The sequence below is a fragment of the Malaclemys terrapin genome, chromosome 4, assembly GCF_027887155.1.
Source record: "Malaclemys terrapin pileata isolate rMalTer1 chromosome 4, rMalTer1.hap1, whole genome shotgun sequence".
NCBI classification, from domain to species: domain Eukaryota; kingdom Metazoa; phylum Chordata; order Testudines; family Emydidae; genus Malaclemys; species Malaclemys terrapin.
The window spans coordinates 87,429,715-87,449,091 of NC_071508.1; the positions used below are offsets into that span (position 1 = coordinate 87,429,715).

Sequence of the window (19,377 nt, forward strand, 5' to 3'; positions counted from 1 at the left end):
GGATAATGTTCTAAAGATAGCAGGCCCCAAAATAATGTTTCTCTCTTTCCATTTTACTTTCAGAGTGTTCAACCAGATTCTTCTTCCCCTCGACATGTAAGTCAATACGTATGCCATTTCAGTGCCCTAGTGGGTCCAGCACGTCCACCATTAAGGATTAAATCTCTTTATCTGAGTCCTTAGCATTTGGGGAGAAGTGCCATCTTTGGGAAGAAAGACTTCTGTTATTGTACAGGATTGGGAAATTTGAGTATTTAATTCCAATTATAGCTTTCTGTGAGTTGGGCAAGTCACAACCTCTTTGCTGTAGTTTTTCAATCTCTAAAATTGTGACTATTTAACTCTCAGGTGTATTATGAGGACTAGTTATAAAGCACTTTTGAAAATGGAAAGAGTTCAGATTGTTACTGTTGAAGACTGAGAGCAGAAAATTTTATTAAGCATGTATTCGATCGGTGTGACAGAAGTTTATTTTACTTGTGACCTAAGCCAGAGGTGAGAAACTATATCAGGCCTCTTAAGGAAACTATGTACAGTATTGTAGGTGGTGATTACTGTATTTTTTATTACATATCTAACAGTCTAGCTTTTTAGCAATAGCAAAATCTGACCAATAAATACAAAATGTTTCTTAATTTGAGGTATACATCTAATAAAAACAAAAACATTTTTCAGTTTTGTTTACAAGAACACTTGGAGCATAGTCTATTGTTTTAATATCTCAGTAAGGAATGTTTAAAAACCTGATGAAGAATAAAGGTAAATCTGTTAGTCTAGAAAGGCATTGAACATTGGATCCATAAGTGTCCCTGTTTTTACAGCAATATAAGACAGATTATAAAAACTCCTTGATCTACTTAAATATTCTTTAAGAGATGTTGACAAACTATGGGAGAGGGCTTTTAAGAAAAGGATGGACAAAAATTAAAATTTGTGGTTATGTGAATTTATCATTATAAATGTGAGGAGCACATTTCTATCCAGTAATGAAACAAATCTTCTATCATTTTCAGGGTCATAATCGTATCATAGCCTATAGTAGGCCTGTTTATTTCTGTTTGTGTTGTGGTCTTATATGGTTGTTGGATTATGGCAGCAGAAATACATCTACAACAAGGTTCAGGTTGTATGGAGTGGTTTTCACCAACCCGTTGCTGCTGCTGTCCGCCAGGGACTTAGTTATAGGTGAGTTACTTTCTTGTACATGAACATCCAATAACCGGGATATTATATTAACCATCGGTTAGAGTTGGCTATTCCACCACAATGGAGGCATTTTAGGCTTTTATTATCTAAATCTCAGGTCCAGATCTCTGTGTCAGAGTGTTGCAGCACTACATTCTGACCCCAGTTCACTATCCTTTCATTTGAGAGAGTAGCTTTAGGCTTTCTGGTGTCCATAATAGAGCTTTGGAGTGTGAAAATTTTCCCCTCTCAAACCGCTAGGAATTTAAAATAAGTGTATCACTGTTGGTGGTGGTGTGTTTATTATTTGTATTTGTATTACTGTAGGGTGTAGGAGCCCTAGTCATGTACCAGGACCCCATTGTGCTAGGCACTGTGCAAATGTGGTCCCTACCCGAGGGAGCTTACACTCTATAAGACAAGAGGCAGCAGATAGCTACAGACAGTCTGGGGAGTACAAGTAAACAATGAGACAATATTGGTCAGCATGATTGGCAATGGTATCTTCTCCAGGCTCTGTCCATCTTTGAGATAGCTTTCAATGTACTTTAACTCTCTCTCTACTGTCTAAAAATCTACTTCTTAATCCTTTCCTTCCAATATTCTGCTCAGGTAGACTTGTCTCAACCCATGCAATTTGTACTTGTTGATAATTGTGCTCATAAAACCCAGTGAACAGTGCATCACCTCTAAATTCTTCTTTTCTTTCTGAACAATTAACACTAATTTATTTCAGATAGAGAAAGTGCCTTCAAAGCAGCTAGTAACAACACTGAGGGCACTGTTTCACAAAATGTTTTGCATTCCACAAAGAACTGTACATTGGTGGCAAACTTAAACTGCTAAGGAGAAGCAAAGAGCACAGATCTGAACCACAAGACCACCAGAATTCGTTCACGCCTGGAGAAGTAAGACTTGTTTGCCAGAGAACACAGACGCAGGGCAAGACAAACCTCAGAGTTGATTGGTTTCATTGACATGTGCTGGCATCAGACTAATGAGAGCTCAACTAGGACATCTGTTATCATTTGGCCACCAAGTGGGACTTGTGGACCTGGTTCATAGTCTAAATCCACTCCAAATGTCTGTCAGAGAACAGTGCTACAACAGTTTGATACAGATAGTCTGAACTAAGATGGGAGAGAAGGAGCTTAAGATGTCTCTATTGGGGTGGAAAAGCATATATAACCTATGTGTAATGTCTAATCGAATGGTTGCCCTCCATCTTGGGGGATGGGGAGGGAGGAGACAGGGATGGAGGTAAACTAGAATTAAAGAAACAAACATCTTCTCTTCTTCAATTTGTAAACTTATTTATCAGTTGCAGTGAGGTTCTTCTGATTGTTCAACAAACCTATGGTGGCACAATAAAAGCCAGGGTGAAATTTTGGCCCAGTTGAGTTAAATGTGGCCAGAACTTCCCCCCTGGAGTGCTACAATTGATCTGATGAGAGGCATGAGAGCCTTCATTCCAGTGAGTGAAAAATTTACACGACTTTATACCTGAAGACCCTCTTCCATGATCTTTACTATGTGAAAATGAAAAGCTTGTGATATAAAAGTCCAGTCATGTTAGACTGGCTCACACAGATTTCACTGGTGATTAAATTGGGAGTCAGCGAAGATGTACTTATCCCTCTGACTGTTGGAATGCTGTGACTAATCTAAGTTGGAGGTGGAAGTTAAAGTGAAGTCTAATATAATTGGAAACTGTTAGAAAGTCCATATAGTATAGCCATAGTAATGTTGGATTCTATCTTGTTTGACATATATCACAGAGTTTAAAGAAACTATGAGGAGTATTGCAGTATATCAGATTTTCCATACTCACTTTTTTCACCTTTCTTTTCCGTAGTATTTACGCTGTGTTTCCCTATAGTATTCTTCATTGGTCTCCTGCCTCAGGTGAATACATTTGTGATGTACCTCTGTGAACAGCTGGATATTCATGTCTTCGGTGGCAACGGTGAGTGCAGCTTTTATGTCAAAGATAGAGGGAAGTATTAGACCAGACAACTGCTACCATTTTCCAAATCAAATTAATAATGTAATTTAAAAGTCTATTTAGTAACATAATTTCTAGGTCTGGGCTTAAAATACAGAACCTCCTGAAGTCAGTGAAAAGAACCTATACTCATTCACGTAGTACAGTTCTGTAACAAAGAGCAATTCCTTTCACAGTGTAAAATACTTGTGCTTTTACAGTAAGAGACGTATGTCAGAGCTTATTGTTTCAAAAAGTTGCAAAATAACTTGCTGGTAGAAAATTCAATTCTGGGGCAGGGGAGAAAAGGAAAACTGTTCACTTCCCTTTAAAAACCTACCAAATGTACATCCAATAAGAGACTTGTACTTGGGTGGGGGGCAGAAAAATGGTCCATTCACAGAAGAATATTCCTTCAATTGTTGTGTTTGGTATCTAGATACGATCGTAAAAAGCAGATCATGAATGCCTAAGATATGTAGAACTGTGACATCTTTATAATATCAGAGCGCTTGCAGTTCCCACTTCAAGGCAGGTGAAAGTGTACCTGTATTGAGAACTCCTTATTCCCTCCCCATCTCCTTGTTGTGCTCTACCTTACTTAAGGATTGCTTACTGCTTCTCCCTCACTTATCCATCCTAAAGTTTTCCTACTCTTATCCACATCTGACCAGGGCCAAACTTGGTTTTAAATCCATCAACATAGCTACTTAATTAGCTTGTTACGTAACTGTTGAGCACTGCTAAGAGATCTTTTCTTTTCATCTCAGATAAGTTATGCATACTGTACTCTCTTCAGGGCCAGGGAATGCAAAAGAGCAGCCCCGTGCCCAGTACATTTCTTTGACTAATTTTAGTTGTGGCGAGGATGTAAACATCTTCAGTGTACCTGTATCTGTGAGGGTTCATGGGCACAGTTTAAATACAGTAACTCCTCGCTTAAAGTTATAGTTATGTTCTTGAAAAATGCAACTTTAAGCAAAACAATGTTAAGCAAATCCAATTTTCCCATAAGAATTAATGTAAATAGGGGAGGTTAGGTTACACTCACTCACTCTCTCTCTCTCTCTCTCTCTCTCTCTCTCTAAGTTTTAAACAATTTAATACTGTACACAGCAATGATGATTGTGAAGCTTGGTTGAGGTGGAAGTCAGAGAGTGGGCTATTTCCCAGGAAATGCCTTACTGCTAAATGATGAAATAGCACTTGGCTGAGCCCTCAAGGGTTAACACATGGTTGTTAATGTAGCCTCACACTCTACAAGGCAGCACAAATGGAGGGTGGGGAGACAGCATGGGAGACAGAGACACACACACACCCTGTGTGTGTGTGTGTGGGAGAGAGATGCTCGTTGCCACTCTAAGTACATTGCCTTTTTAAGTAGATCAGCAAGCTCTCTCCATTCTGAGCCCTGTTGTGTGTGTCCCTGCTCTATGGAGATGGGGTAAGCGGGGGGCAGGAGCAGGGCGGAGGGGGACACCCTGACATTAGCACCCCTCATCTCCTCCCCTCCCCTGCACAGCAAGCAGAAGGCTCCCAGAAGCAGCTTCAAGGCAGCACATGGCATGGGGGGAGGGACAGCTGAACTGCCGGCAATTGATAGCCTGCTGGGCAGCTGCCGCACAGGGAACTTAAGGGAGCAGGGAGCCGGTCCACCCTGGTTCAAAGCCCCCACCAGCTAGCTCCAAGGGGCTGCTCTTTCTGCAAGCACTGGACAAAACAGGCGGCTGCCAAACAACGTTATAAGGGAGCATTGCGCAACTTTAAATGAGCATGTTCTCTAATTGATCAGCAACAAAACAACGTTAACTGGGACGACTTTAAGTGAGGAGTTACTGTATTAGGTATACATTTAAATTAATACCTTTCCTGCAGCATCCTTGTGTTCTCAGATTTGTGAGCAGACACTTTCAGTCATGCAGTGCTCCTGATGCAGTGTTGACTTGCACTTTCACTAGGATTTGAAAATATCTCACTCATCACTTCATTACCAAGCTCACCTATTGTGTTACCTAATCTCCTTATCCCAAAACATATGCGTTCAATACTAGCTGCCCACCTTAACTTTTTCAGTGATGTGCTTCAAAAACATTTTTTGGCAAGAAATATTCATCAACGAAAACCAAAATGAGAACAGATTATATAAGTTAGTAGTGCTATCAACTATGCAGGGCTCTGAATTTAACCTTCCATAAGAGTATCAAGTGTCAAATTTCCTCCAGCTTCTAAATTTATATTTTGTTTATAAAAGAGAGAGATTCCCTGATTTATTGCTGAGAATTAAGATGATTAATCACATAGGTCCAACATAGTGTTAGCTTTCAGCTACCGCGTTTGCTGCAGCAATAGTTAACTATTCCCAAGGCAGTGCTGTTGAATAAATGGTAAACAAAACATGTAAATCATGCTCAGTTAAAAAAATAACTTGTGTGGGAGAGAGAGACTGTATTTGCAAAGTAGGAATTGTTAGAATTTTTCTAACATCTGAGCAGGTATTGAAGCAACGAAGTGTTGCAATTTTTGTAGTTTTTTTGTTCAGTCAACTTTAAAAAGTCTTATGTCTTCAAATTTGTGCAGCTGATCCTTTTCTCCCTCTTCCCCCCCCCCTTTTTACTTCCAGCCACTACAAGCCTGCTTGCAGCTCTTTACAGTTTCATCTGTAGTATTGTGGCAGTAGCATTATTGTATGGATTGTGTTATGGTGCCCTGAAGGTGAGCAGTACATTGGTAGTATATAAATAAATATTTAGGATTTGATTCTCCTCTGCCTTTCCCTTTTGTCTACTTATTTACATTTGTGAAAAGTGGGTATAAAGTGTTACCATTCTGATTTGGTAAGGTTTTACACTTACTTTGCCATATGTTTAATTTCATAAGATCATGTAACAATCTAATACGCACTCGTGTCCAGTGAAGCTCTCCCCATCTCCCTTAAATTTATTTTCTGCACAGATTCTTGTGTGGGGCACATAACAGCTGGTCAACTACTTGCACTGTCTTCATGCGTTGGTGTTTTTCCTAATTCATCCAAAAGGTTGAATTTGAAAACTCACTCCCGATGATGCAAATTAGAAATAAAATATTTTTACATGCTAATTTTGAAAAGAAAGCAGGGTATAGTTTGCTCTGCTGATGTGGTGAATATCTGTTTATGGGAGAGGGATTGAGAGGCAGCTGACAAGTGCAAGGGAACAAAGAAAAATGTATACTTGTTCAAAGTACAGTTTTACTCTGAAAAACAATTTATATAAAAATGACACCCTGACTTCCATGTTTGTGGGTAGTGTCATTGATTTCTAGGTCAAATGTGCTCAGTTTACAAGTAAAATGACTTTTTCTAACAGTCAGTCCTGCATGCTCAGCCTGGGCTCTGAGAGTCAACCTAGCTTTTTATTACTTGTGATGATGGAAAGATTTACTAGCCAAATTGTGCCCTCGGTGAACCTATAGATCCGCAATCATTTTCAGTATCTTTGCAGGGGTGTAACTGATTAGATCATAGTAAACAAATCAGTTGATATACAAGATAGAACAAAATTTTGTTAAATCAATCTGATCCCTGCAGATCCAGCATAGTAGGAGTAAAAGAATAAATACTTTTTCATCTAAAGTCAGCAAACGTTACAAAAGGATTAGTTCTATTGAGTAAGAAGGTGACACTTTTTTACATAGTCAATTTTCAGAATGGAACTTCAATTTGAATAATTTTTAAGGGATTATGATCATGCGGTATGTGGTAATAGTACGTACAGTACATTAAAATTGTTGAACATTTAATTACATGGGTAAATTACATTCGACTGTGTGGTACTTGTAAAATAAACTTCAAATAATAAAACTATTGCAGTCTTCTAAAACCAAAATGAGGATTCATTGTGAATTACTTTTGAACCCAAGTGATGCAGCATAGTAAACGCACACTAATTTATTATAGCCTTAGATGGAGTTTACTACCAGGTTTGGGCTGCATTCCCAAGCAATCCAACTCCAAGAAGATCTGGTCCCAGTGTGTCAACAAGTACCACAAGGGAAAGTTTGAAAACAATTTATTATAGTGTTCATATGGTATTCACCACTTACATAACATGGTTATAGGCAAACTAGAAGCGAATACGTAGATATTTATGAAATAAGCACTAATTATACAAATAAAGTGTATGAACATGGGCATTCTAACCTTATGCTTGATCAGACGGTAGCACTCTTAGGACATGATCATTAAGGTTAATAGGAGTTTTCCGTTGACTTGAACAGGAGACAGTTCAAGTCTTTATTTAACAGGAATAAAAACTGATTAAAGGCTTTAACTTACAGAAAGTATAAGTGAACATTTTAACAAAATACCTTTATTTTGAAAAGCATATGACTTTTTTCATCTTTCTTTTTTCTTATTACTTTACACGTTTTCTGATTTGTGATACTGATTTTATATATCCTTGTCTTTCTGTTAAAATTTAATTCTTCTGTCCCCAGGATTCTTGGGATGGCCAGCATATTCCAGTCCTCTTCTCAATATTCTGTGGCTTGTTAGTAGCGTTATCCTATCATCTCAGCAGACAAAGTAGTGACCCTTCTGTACTTTTGTAAGTGTCTGACTGTGTATCTGTCCTCAAGGCAACTCTCAAAGGAGATACATTGTGATCATTAGTAGAAACCCAGTAGTACCTCTGAAACTGATGTTGGTCCAACCCTGTGGAAAACAAAAGGGAGGGATGAGTGATGGTCTGGTACTTAGGATGCTGGTTGGGAACGCTCAAAACCCAGGTACAGTTCCCTATGCTGCCACAACTTCCTTTGTGACATTGGGCAAGTTACTTTGGCCTGGTCCCCACTAAGCCCCCACTTCGGACTAAGGTACGCAAATTCAGCTACGTTAATAACGTAGCTGAATTCGAAGTACCTTAGTCCGAACTTACCGCGGGTCCAGACGCGGCAGGAAGGCTCCCCCGTCGATGCCACGTACTCCTCTCGGCGAGCTGGAGTACCGGCGTTGACGGCGAGCACTTCCGGGATCGATCCCAGAACATCGATTGCCTGCCACCGGACCCTCCGGTAAGTGAAGACGTACCCTTTATCGCTGTCTGAATTCCCTATGTATGCAATAGGGATAATTATACTTACCTACTTCATAGAGGTGTTGCAAGAATAAATACATGAAAGGTTGTGAGCCACTTAGATACTATTGGTAAAGAGGCCATAAAAATACTTTGAAAAGCTTCTAAACGTGGCCATATCATGCTTTATTACTAGTAGCATATACTAAGAGTTTGGCTGCTTGGTCAATATGGCCCTACAAATTAAAGGAGTGTGGGTTACTCTGTTAGAGCTTTAGTTAATACTAGAATCCTTGCTTGCCTATTTTGCATTTGGACCAACAGAGACTACTTGTGGGGTGGGGGTGGAAAATCTGAACAGATTTTATTGAGCTTTTCCTTGCAGTAAAAGAGAGATGAGGCAAACAGATAGGCTTACCTTTATATACCTGTTGAGATTTCTAAACTCCTTTAAGTAAGTTGAGTCACAAAAGATAGCAGATCGGGACCGCTTATGTTCTATTAATTTGTAATAGGCCTCTTATTTTGTTACCTCTTCTAAACCCACCCAAATCAATTTATTTATCACAGTGAATTCTTGCTTTGCATCTTTTTAGCTCTTTAGTACAATCAAAAATTTTTCCTAATTCCGAAGACAAAAACCCAGAGGATCCTCTGTCTGAAGTCAAAGATCCTTTACCTGAAAAACTTAGAAATTCAGTGGTAAGTAGGCTGGCTTTTTGTAAAACTCAACCCAGACATATACTGAATCCTGGCCAATAGAGTATGTACTAGTTTAGTGTTGAGTTAGTTGGAATTTGTTAGCACTATATACTCTGCAGTCCAGGGCTGGGACTTTCAGGGAGTAAGGCATTCAAGTCCCATTGACTTTCATTTGACTTCAAGAATTTTAGTTACTTATATTTAACACGGTGAAAAATAACTCCTTAAGGATTGAGTTAATGCTAATGGGTATTTGAGTCGAAATTTTACATTCAGAAGACCAATTGCATCTACCTTTAGAATGCATTTCCACTTTGAATATAAAATGCTGAGTCTGTTGCTTCATTGACTATCTGTATTGAAACGACACTGTATCTTTAGCTATACACCCAATTAAAAATGCACAGCCTTGAGAAAAAGTATTACCAGTGCCTTGACAATATAAGCTATCAAAAAAGAGATACAATTAAGAAGGCCAGAACTCCCAAATGATAGAGCAGTGAAGGATAATTGATGATGTTCTGTAATTCATGTTCATAATTTAATATGTACCCAAATAAACACAGTGATACCTGGTGTGTGTATGAAGGCTCAAGTGGAAAAGAGTGATAGTTGCCAAAAGATGTTAACTCAGTATTTTTGGATAAACAAGAGCTTTGGGCAATCCAGCCCACAAACAGAAACTAAAAACTAAGGAAAGCTGGTGCGTTTTTTTTAATGAAGAATGAGTTGCTTCTAGTAACACTGGAGACTTGCTCTGTTGACTTAATTTTATCATCACATTCTTTGGATACCTAGAGTAAATCCACTGTAAATGCTTGTGAAAATAACAGTATCCAGTTGTTACCCTGTTTCACATAAACAAGCGGTAAGTGAGAAACCTAAGAAGCTTAGTCTATTTAATTTATCCAATAGAAGATTAATTGTGTTCTAAAAGTACCTGCATTGGGAGAAGATTTACTGATAGATAGTATGGAGCTCTTTAATCTAGCAGACAAAGACATAACAAGATCCAATGGTTGCAAATTGAAGTTAGACAAATTCAGAAAAGAAATAATGTATGTGCGGGCGTTATTGTTTTTTTTAATAGCAAGGGTAATGAACCATTGGAAAAATTTACCTAAGAATGTGATGGATTCTTTCATTTGAAGTCTTTTTAAAACATGATCACATCTTTCTAAGAGATGCTCTAGCACAGCAAGAAGTTATGGACTAGATACAGGAATTACTGGGTGAAAATCTTTGGCCTGTGTTATGCAGGAGGACAGACTAGATCAGTGTTTCTTTCTGGCCTTAAAAGCTCTTAATTCAGTTACATACATTGAGGCAATAGGCTCAAACTTTGGAAGGGAAGAATATCTAGAATGAAAGTGTTTTGTCCATTAACTTTTCACCAATGGCAGTGATTAGATGTTTTAAATTAAATCATTTGGGCAAATGCTCTTGATCAAAACCAGGTAAGTAAGGGTTATCTTCCATGCACTGGTGCTTGTTGCAGTCTTCTCTTGGGAGTTGGGAAATAAAAATGGTGGGATTTTTGAAAGCACTTATCTAACAGCTGCTGCTGTCAAAATTAGAGAGGAAAGTTCAGTTGACTTCAGTGGAAGCAAATTTAGGTCAATGCTGAACTCTTTTGACAATCGCTTCCCCATATTCCTGTAACTAACCAAAGAGGTAAGTGGAGGTGACCCTGGGACTGGAAGAAGAGTACCAACATTTGTTCTCTCAAACTATTTTCTTTTTATTCCATAGAATGAACGGTTACAATCTGACCTGATAGTGTGCCTCGTCATTGGTGTACTCTATTTTGCAATTCATGTCAGTACAGTATTCACAGTTTTGCAGGTAAGTTATTGCATTATGCCTCACAATTTATAAAATACCTGTACTTCCTCTTTTCTTGTAGATGCCTTTTTGCTAATGCTACTATTTAATACTCTTTTATGGTTGTACCCAATGGCCCCATTTGGGCTTGGGGCATGACTTACACTAGGTGCTATTCAGACATACAGTGTGACTAATACCTGCCGTGAAGACCTTTTTAAATCTCAATTTTTTTTGTGTCCCCAATATTCCTCTCCCTTTTCTTCCCCTCCTCCCCACTCCTACTTCTCTATCTAGGCGCTCCAATTTTTTCGATAAAGTGCCTTTCTTTTGCTCTACCCACCCACAGAAATACTTACAGGCTCATTCTGGAGGAGGGAGAAAGTAAACTGACAAAAAGATTCGAAGGGGTTTCACCTATTGTGTCCAGTTGTCGCTCCTAGACAGTGTCCATCTCCCATGGGATGGAAGTAGGGGGTAGAGGGATGGTTCCTTGCAGGATATCAAGGGGTCAGGAGACCTTTCCTTACAGTTGCTTTCTAAGTTCCACCTATCAGCCTAGCTATCATTAGCATATGCTTCAGAATACCCTTAAATATTTTCAACTTGATGTGACTTAAGGTCACATTGTGCAACAGGATTTGTGTGGGTGAAGGAGTCTGTCTAAGCACATCCAGTGGCGGAATTTGGTATTTACACACCAGGCTAGCTGCCTAAGTAGCTGGAGAAACCTTCTAAAACTGTCTAGTTTGATTACAGTATTGAAAGCAAATGTAACTTTCACACTGAGCAAAAGATCAAATTGCCAGGGCAAATATGATGGGCCAAGTTGCTACACAGATGACATACGCTGGATTTTGGCTACCTGGAAGAATTAGAATGTCTAATTTGTTTGTCCAGCATCACTGTTCCAAGTAATTTGAAGAAAAGAAATGGCATACATTCTGGAAGAATTCCAGTACTCTATTGCTCTCTATCATTACAAAAATGGAGAGGCTCTTGTTAAGCATTTGTGTCGGTTTATTTTTAAATCTAAACATTTTCAGATGGAGGGTCCTTCTAGTTGAGCAGAGATGACCATGTCCACACTAGTTTTTACTAAGGCAGATGTCCCTTTCAGGGAAAGCCCAAACTCCACCTATCCCTGATGAATGTGGCCTCCATCCCCAACTGGTTACCTGCTGTTGAGTTAACTAAATAGTTTATTACACTCAGGTTTATTTTAAATGGCCAAAGACATCAGACATTTAAAAATGAGCTTCTAGACAGACCCATATGAAAAGTTTTAAGTTTGTGAATTCACAGCCGTCTTGCTACCCATGAAAATATGATTCATAACCCCAATTTAGCTCAGCAGTAGGCACTGCTGTAATATAAAATGCATACCCATGTCTCTAAATGTCAGAGGGGTAACTGTGTTAGTCTGTATCCACAAAAACAACGAGGAGTCCGGTGGCACCTTAAAGACTAACAGATTTATTTGGGCATAAGCTTTTATGGGCTTATGAAAGCTTATGCCCAAATAAATCTGTTAGTCTTTAAAGTGCCATGGGACTCCTACTTGTTTTCATGTCTCTAAAGATACTGTGTTCACATATAGTGAGTGTTGCTGTAAAATTCTTGAACAGCAGTGCGCTCATGCATGGCGGTGATGTTATATTGCTGTATGTAAAGGGTATACTTCAGTAAGAGGGTGCTATTCAACTCTTCTTCAAGAGAAATCTTAAAAATATAATCCAGAATGAGAATCAATCTCTTCTGCACTTGCACCTCCTTTTTATCTAGCAGAAATCCTCCTTCAAGGATAATAGTTTTGCCATTTTAGAGATGAAACGCAGAAGAATCAGAACCAACTGTCTATGAAAGAAGATCAGCAATACTATAGAAGAAAAGGTAGCAACCCAGTCTTCAGGGAAGAGCAAAAGTAGAATAATCTGTCTATCTTAGAAGTGTTATCCTCTGAGGCAACTCTCATTATTTTACATTCTTACAGTTGACATACTTTCTCATGTTAAAAGGGGAATTGAAGTCCAGACATGCTTTTACAGGCTGATTGATAAAGATTATAGAAAACATCAAGTTGTTAACTGATTTGCTTTTTGTTTATAAGACTGAGAACCTATCTTTTGTTCAACTTTGCTTTTTCTTTAGCCTGTCCTTAGCTACATTTTGTATGCGTTGGTGGGCTCAGTAGGATTTTTAACCCATTATGTGCTGCCTCAACTCCGAAAGCAGCTTCCTTGGCACTGTTTCTCTCACTCATTGCTGAAAACCAAGGAATATTATCAATTTGAAGTCCGAAGTAAGTATCAGTAATTTTTTTAAAATTTGTACTAATGGTTGAGTAGTTTATATTAACCATTACTTAAACTTTTTGCTTTACAACTTCTCATTGCTTAAATGTTCCAGGGTCTCTGAGTGACAGTGTTAATTCTTTCCTACCTCAGCATGCCTTGCTTGATCCTGTGGCATTTTATGTATCTTCAGTAAGTAATAATGATGGCGTCACACTAGCAATGCTACTAGCAATGCTATTGTTATGATGACCACGGTTGCACTGAATCCTTTTCAGGATCTTACAAGTGTCGAAAACTTACTCTCTGTGCTGAAACTTCTCTTGCAACATTTTGGCAAACATATATTTTTTCACTGTCTTTTTTTCAATATTTTGGAGGGTTTAAATTGTTTTTATTTTAGATATTTCAGACCCACTTGTATACTTTCAGTTTGCTATGTTGGTCCTTATTAAAAACTAATGCTTTTGGCATGTTTGTAGAAAGTTAGTTTGGAAATAACAGCCAAACATCTGAAAATAGAATAGTACAGTGCGTTATATTTGTTTTAAAGGGTACTAAGTGTGAAACTACACATGTATACATGCTTAAACATACATTTATCTGCACTATAAATCTAACAAATGCACCTCCATTTTATTTCTTTCATTAATGAAACTCTTTATGAAAATTGTTTTCTAAGGAACTTTCATTTGAAAAAGGTAGCAAATATACCCCAGTTAACCAAAGAAAATCCTTACAAAAAGTGTTAACATGAGTTTATATTTACATACAGTAGTATCCTTCATGTGAGGATCTTAAAAGCCTTTATAGAGGTGAAAATTATTACACCCATTTATAAGTGGGAAAACAGACAGAAACTAAGGCCCCAATCTTGCAAGCCAATCTGTGTGGTTGGACCACCTATAGCTTGCATGCAGCCCAGTTGGCTTTAGTGGAGTCTTACTTCACATGGTGTGGAGTATGTATGCATAAGCATTTGTCCATGCTGATCAGTGCCTAAATATTTCCAACAAGATTACATGGCAAGCCAGTGGAAAAATCTATATAGAATCTAAGTTTCCTGATTCCTACTCCTTGCTCCAATTGCTGAATTGGGCTAGTGAAAATATACCAGAGAACTGTCCAATTCTGCATTCAGATCTTGAGTTTGCAGGCAGCCAGGTTTAGAGGTAAAAAACAATTTTCATTGAAGTTTATAAGTTCACACATCTCAGTGTTAACCTGAGGCAAATCTAGCATTGCATACAAGAAGCAGCAAATTGTACCATCTCCTGTTTGAGTCATTTAATGGCAAATAAGAACTGCCAGGTCAATAACATTCTAATAGCCCTGTAAATAGAAATTAGTTGATAGCTGAGTAGTAAAGAAGAGAAAATAAATTTATAGCAAGTAAGCATCTTATTTCTTTACCTAGTTCTAGAGGGGCTGTCAGATTTGTATCTAAAACTTCATCTCATACCAGAATGTATTTGTGGGTGCCTTCTAATTAACCTGCAGTTTAGTCAGGTAAATTGCTGTCTCGGCATCAATACCCCTAGCTGCAGTTTTAAATTCCATTATTTCAGTGATTACATGTTGAAATAAATACAGTCAGTCTGATTTGATATCAGATTTTTTGATGAAAAATATAAATGAAAAATACCTACCTAAATACAATTTTATGGCTGAGAATTAAGATGCGCACAAATTGAGAAACTTTTGTTGTAATTAGGCTGCAGTGCTCACATGTTTTAATATTGTGTCTCCTACTAATATGTATATGCAAAATTAAAGCCATATACATCAATATGAAATTTTACAGATCATAATGTACCATGGCTTGGTCCCTTGCACAGCAGAGAGAATTCACCTGAGGTAGGGCAGGCAGTAATCTGCCCTCCCTGAGGGTTCTGCTTTGGGAGGGGAGCAACTTTAATTTCTGCTGGGGGCTCCAAAGAAGCCTTGCTATCGAAGGCTGCAGTGGAGAAGTTTGAATCAGTATGTCTCAGCTATCCTAACTCATTTCCTGGCTAGTGCCTCCCATTTTTCTGACTGTTGTGGACCCCTGTGGACTTCCCTGGTGATGGGGAGGTTGTGGCCACCTTGTACCCCTGCAACCTCTTCCTAGCAGATTTGATATCATTGAGGGAGAGGCATAATTGAAAACTGACATAATCCAGAGCTGATTCCAGGCCTGTGTGAGTGCTGTTCTGTAACCTTGATTTTTTTCCCTGTGTGTGTGTGGGGGGGGGGGGGGGTGTTGCTCTCAACAATAACAATGTCGTATTATATATTTTTTTGCAATTAATACAAAAAATCAAAAGAGGCTGTTGGTTGTCAGTTTATAATTGCAGGATAATTACTGTATATACTCGTTCATAAGTCGAATTTTTTTAGTAAAAAAGGGGAGCACCAGAGAAGCGGATCGGCTTATGAACAGGTATAGAGAGGAGAGATGGGACACAGCCCCTCCCCCCAACAGCGGGAGCAAGGAGAGGCAGCACAGCCAGAAGGGAAGAATCGGACCAGAGTCTCTCTGCTTCTGGCCATGCTGCTCTCCCCCCAGCCTCCGAAGCAGCTGCAGCTCTGGGGCTGGCAGGCTGCAGCCGTGCCGCTCGGACCCGCCCCGGCCCGCTGGAGCACGCTGCGGCCATGCCTTCCAGCCCAGCCCGCTGGAACATGCTGTGGCGGCGCCTCCTGGTCTGGCCCTCCGGAGCAGGCTTCGGCCGTGCTGCCCAGCCTGCCAGAGAAGCTCCAGCAAGGCCAGAGACATCCTCCCCTGGCCCTCCCCAGATAAGGTGGGAAGGGGTGGGATGGGGAGAGTGTGGGGGTCCCGGGCTAGAGCTGTGGTCATGTGGGGGGTGTTCACAGGGGTTACTCCCCTGACCCCAAGCTTCTCCTCCCCCCAAATTTTCCCCACCAGTTGCTGTCCCGGCCCGTCCGGGAAAGCAGCTGGTGCGCCGGGACACTTTGTTTACTTAGGCTTACCTCCGTGCCTGCGGACGCTCAAGGTAAACAAACCATCTCGGACCAGCAGCGGCTTATCCTGATGGCCTGGGAGCCAAAGTTTGCTGACCCCTGAATTATAGTGTTGGCTTATGAACGTGTCATAAAAATTTTCCATTTTTACTTATCCATCTTGGGGGGTTGGCTTATAAATGAACTGGCTTATGATAGAGTATATACAGTAAAAAAACAGGAGTGCTTGTGGCACCTTAGAGACTAACAAATTTATTTGAGCATAAGCTTTTGTGGGCTACAGCCCACTTCTTTGGATGCACAGAATGGAACATATGTTGAGGAGATATATATACACATACAGAGAGCATGTGAAGGTGGGAGTTGTCTTACCAACTCTGAGAGGCCAATTAAGTAAGAGAAGAAAAACTTTTGAAGTGATAATCAAGATAGCCCAGTACAGACAGTTTGATAAGAAGTGTGAGAATACTTACATGGGGAGATAGATTCAATGTTTGTAATGTATATACGGTAAATTCTTCGAGACTGTGGGGACATGTATCTGAAGCATTTTAATTCAAATATGGGTGGAAAAACATTATTTTATAACAATCAAAATGAAATGTAATTTGATCAGTAGCTATGGTAACAGCTTCCATCGCTTCAAAAAAGTAATCATGTTTGCTGATATGCAGAAACTGTAACATTTACCAAAATCCAAAACTACAGGAAACTTTATGTAGATACGGTAGTGCAAGCTTCTCTCCAATGACATTCAGCCATGACTTGGAAGGATTGTTTTTATGGATGAGAAGGTAGTTCAGTCTGAGAATCCTTATTCGGTTTTGGGTTCTCTGCTGAAACTGGCAGGGAGAGAGCAGTTATCCACAAATTGCCTCAGTACTAAAGATTACCAGATCTTTGTGTATGTCACCTGACAATTGCCAGAGGGCCAGAACTTTTGGTCTCAGATGACCTAGGCTGGTTTAGAACTACTGATCTAGAGCCAAAATGAACAGCATCCTATTAGAAATCTCCTGTGCTATTTAGGCCCCTAGTATAATCTGTGATCTCTTTTGCTGTTTAGATGCTGCCCATGTAATGTGGTTTGAGAAACTTCATGTATGGCTCCTCTTTGTGGAGAAGAATGTTATCTACCCACTGATAGTCCTCAATGAGCTCAGCAGCAGCGCCAAGAACATTGCTAGTCCAAAGAAACTGGACACAGAGTAAGTAGAAAAGATTGTCAGTAACTTGAGTATACCCAATATGGTGGAACTAAATGGCAAAGGGCGTCATAATTGACAGCGGCAGTGGAAGTATAGTTAATACAAGCTGCAATTAAAGCAAAGTAGAACAATTAGTTTCTAATGTCAGTACCTGGCAAACTCGTATGTCTGGATCACTATATGGCTTATTTTGAATGAAATATGTAAACTTTTTAAATGCAGAAATCATAAAATTGAGTTTTCAGGTTTGTTAAAAAGAACCCTTCAGATAATATCAAATACTATGCAGATTTCAAGCCACAGAATTTTCTAGTAATGTATCAAATTGCAGACATCAGAGATAGAATAGTTCTATTACCATCCAGCCTATCCATGCCAATGCAGGACTATTCCCTACAATACGCTCTCTGGTATTTTGTCCATTTAAATCTTCAAAAAAACCCAAGCCATGATGTGTCAGTTACTGGGCTAAGTGCACCTCTTACCCGTCCTTTAGCTGTCATGTGGTGCCGTTTGGAACCATACAATTCTTCTGCTGTCAGACTGGGCCTTGATTGCACTCCCTTGGCACTGTGATTATTCCAGCAGGTGTGACTGTGGCTCTGGTCCCTCAGAGAAGAATATCAAAGGTTAATACAGTGACCAAATGGCCTCCTTAAAGCAAGATGCTATTTATTTAGAAGAACAGCATTTTAGAGAAAACTGATCTTAAAACAACAAAACTGATTGTATGCATATCTAGTCTTTCCCTAAGGCTTTACCATTCTGTGGATCTGGGAAGACTTAACTTCTTTAAATTCCCTCTGCAGAATCTCTCCATGTCAGCCAGTTGCCTCCTTAGTTTTGTAGGAATCAAATAACACTTGAAATGTTTGTAGCCCTTTCATCTAGTAACTCCCAGTTCTCGCAGAGAATGGTTTGCAACTCACTAGAGACTGGATCCTTGAAGCTAACAGCTTTTCTTATGGTCTTTCAAGTGTTTTCTGGGGAGCTCTTGTCTGGGAAGCCATTGTGTCATCTTCATACACAAACCTCATTGAATTTGAGCAGTATAGGTGTATAATATTCAACCACCCCTAATATAGGTTAGTCCAATATCATCATACAGCAAATTCTAATAACCAATGCACAATAAGCGTCCCTTCCTTGACCCTGTCACAGTGTTAATAAAATTATTGCCTCTCAGTATTCATGACATTATTCTATATCAGCTCCACATTTGTCACGCATGGGTTTTTTGCTATATCTCTTAGGAAGACTATCCCACAGATTGTGCTAATATTGTTTTTGTAGAGTGTTGATTGAATTGGGAATAATGAAGGAAAGACTATAGTCGTAACCTAAAAAAACCTTAACATGTCTATTAAGCATTGAATGTGAAGACATTGGAATTCCTTAACAGCAGGTAAGCAGTAGACTGCAGATGAGTAACTTTTCTTTCTGCACTCCTTTTGTAGGATTGGCGCTTTAATGATCACCATAGCTGGTTTGAAGTTGTTGCGTTCCTCTTTCAGCAACCCAACCTGCCAGTATGTCACTGTTATTTTCACAGTGCTCTTCTTTACGTTTGACTACAAAAGTTTTTCTGAGACCATGCTGCTAGACCTCTTCTTCATGTCCATACTCTTCAGCAAGGTAACTTTACACAAAATAACACACTCCTGAAACTGAGTATTTCAGATCACCGTGTTTGAGAATCCAAGGAATGAAAAGCCTTCTGGTGGTTATGTAATCTCCCAGGTCATCTGTGCTGTGAATAAATGACCATATACTACTGGATAGCTGGGAATCTCTGGTTCGCAGGATCAATTTTTTGGCCTTGGCATGTGTTAAGGTATCTGTTCTTTTAAAGTCCCCGCACTTCCTTGGAGCAGAGAAGATGTGAATTATGTGATTTAGTTTTCAGTTTCCTGACGCACAGTATGGCTAGAAGCACTTTGGCAGACCAGTTCAAGTGCTTACAAGACTACTAGTTTTCCAAAGCACTGATAGTGAACCAGTGAGATTGAAGGGGGAAACTCTGTTTTAGCCCAATATTTGGTTCTATTTTTATGACTAAAACTGTTTACTTTTTTCCCAAACTTACGTTCTAATGTATTTTAAGACTCGTTTAATGTTTATCTGTTTTACCATTGTGATTGTTCAATATCTATATAAAGGAGTGT

General features: G+C 39.3%; 1 protein-coding gene across 4 annotated transcripts in view; it reads left to right on the forward strand.

The window, feature by feature from the left end:
* The window catches only part of PCNX1 (pecanex 1), a 133,752-nt gene that overhangs the window by 78,413 nt on the left and 35,962 nt on the right, over positions 1 to 19,377 (forward strand). For 3 of the 4 annotated variants that reach the window (XM_054025191.1, XM_054025192.1, XM_054025194.1), the window contains 10 exons: positions 64 to 96; positions 1,014 to 1,185; positions 3,041 to 3,151; positions 5,790 to 5,881; positions 7,643 to 7,752; positions 8,820 to 8,925; positions 10,678 to 10,770; positions 12,901 to 13,051; positions 17,071 to 17,212; positions 18,670 to 18,847. In XM_054025191.1, the coding sequence (XP_053881166.1) occupies positions 64 to 96; positions 1,014 to 1,185; positions 3,041 to 3,151; positions 5,790 to 5,881; positions 7,643 to 7,752; positions 8,820 to 8,925; positions 10,678 to 10,770; positions 12,901 to 13,051; positions 17,071 to 17,212; positions 18,670 to 18,847 (1,188 nt within the window). The remainder of the gene's footprint in view (positions 1 to 63; positions 97 to 1,013; positions 1,186 to 3,040; positions 3,152 to 5,789; positions 5,882 to 7,642; positions 7,753 to 8,819; positions 8,926 to 10,677; positions 10,771 to 12,900; positions 13,052 to 17,070; positions 17,213 to 18,669; positions 18,848 to 19,377) is intronic. The other variant, XM_054025193.1, reaches the window with a different exon arrangement.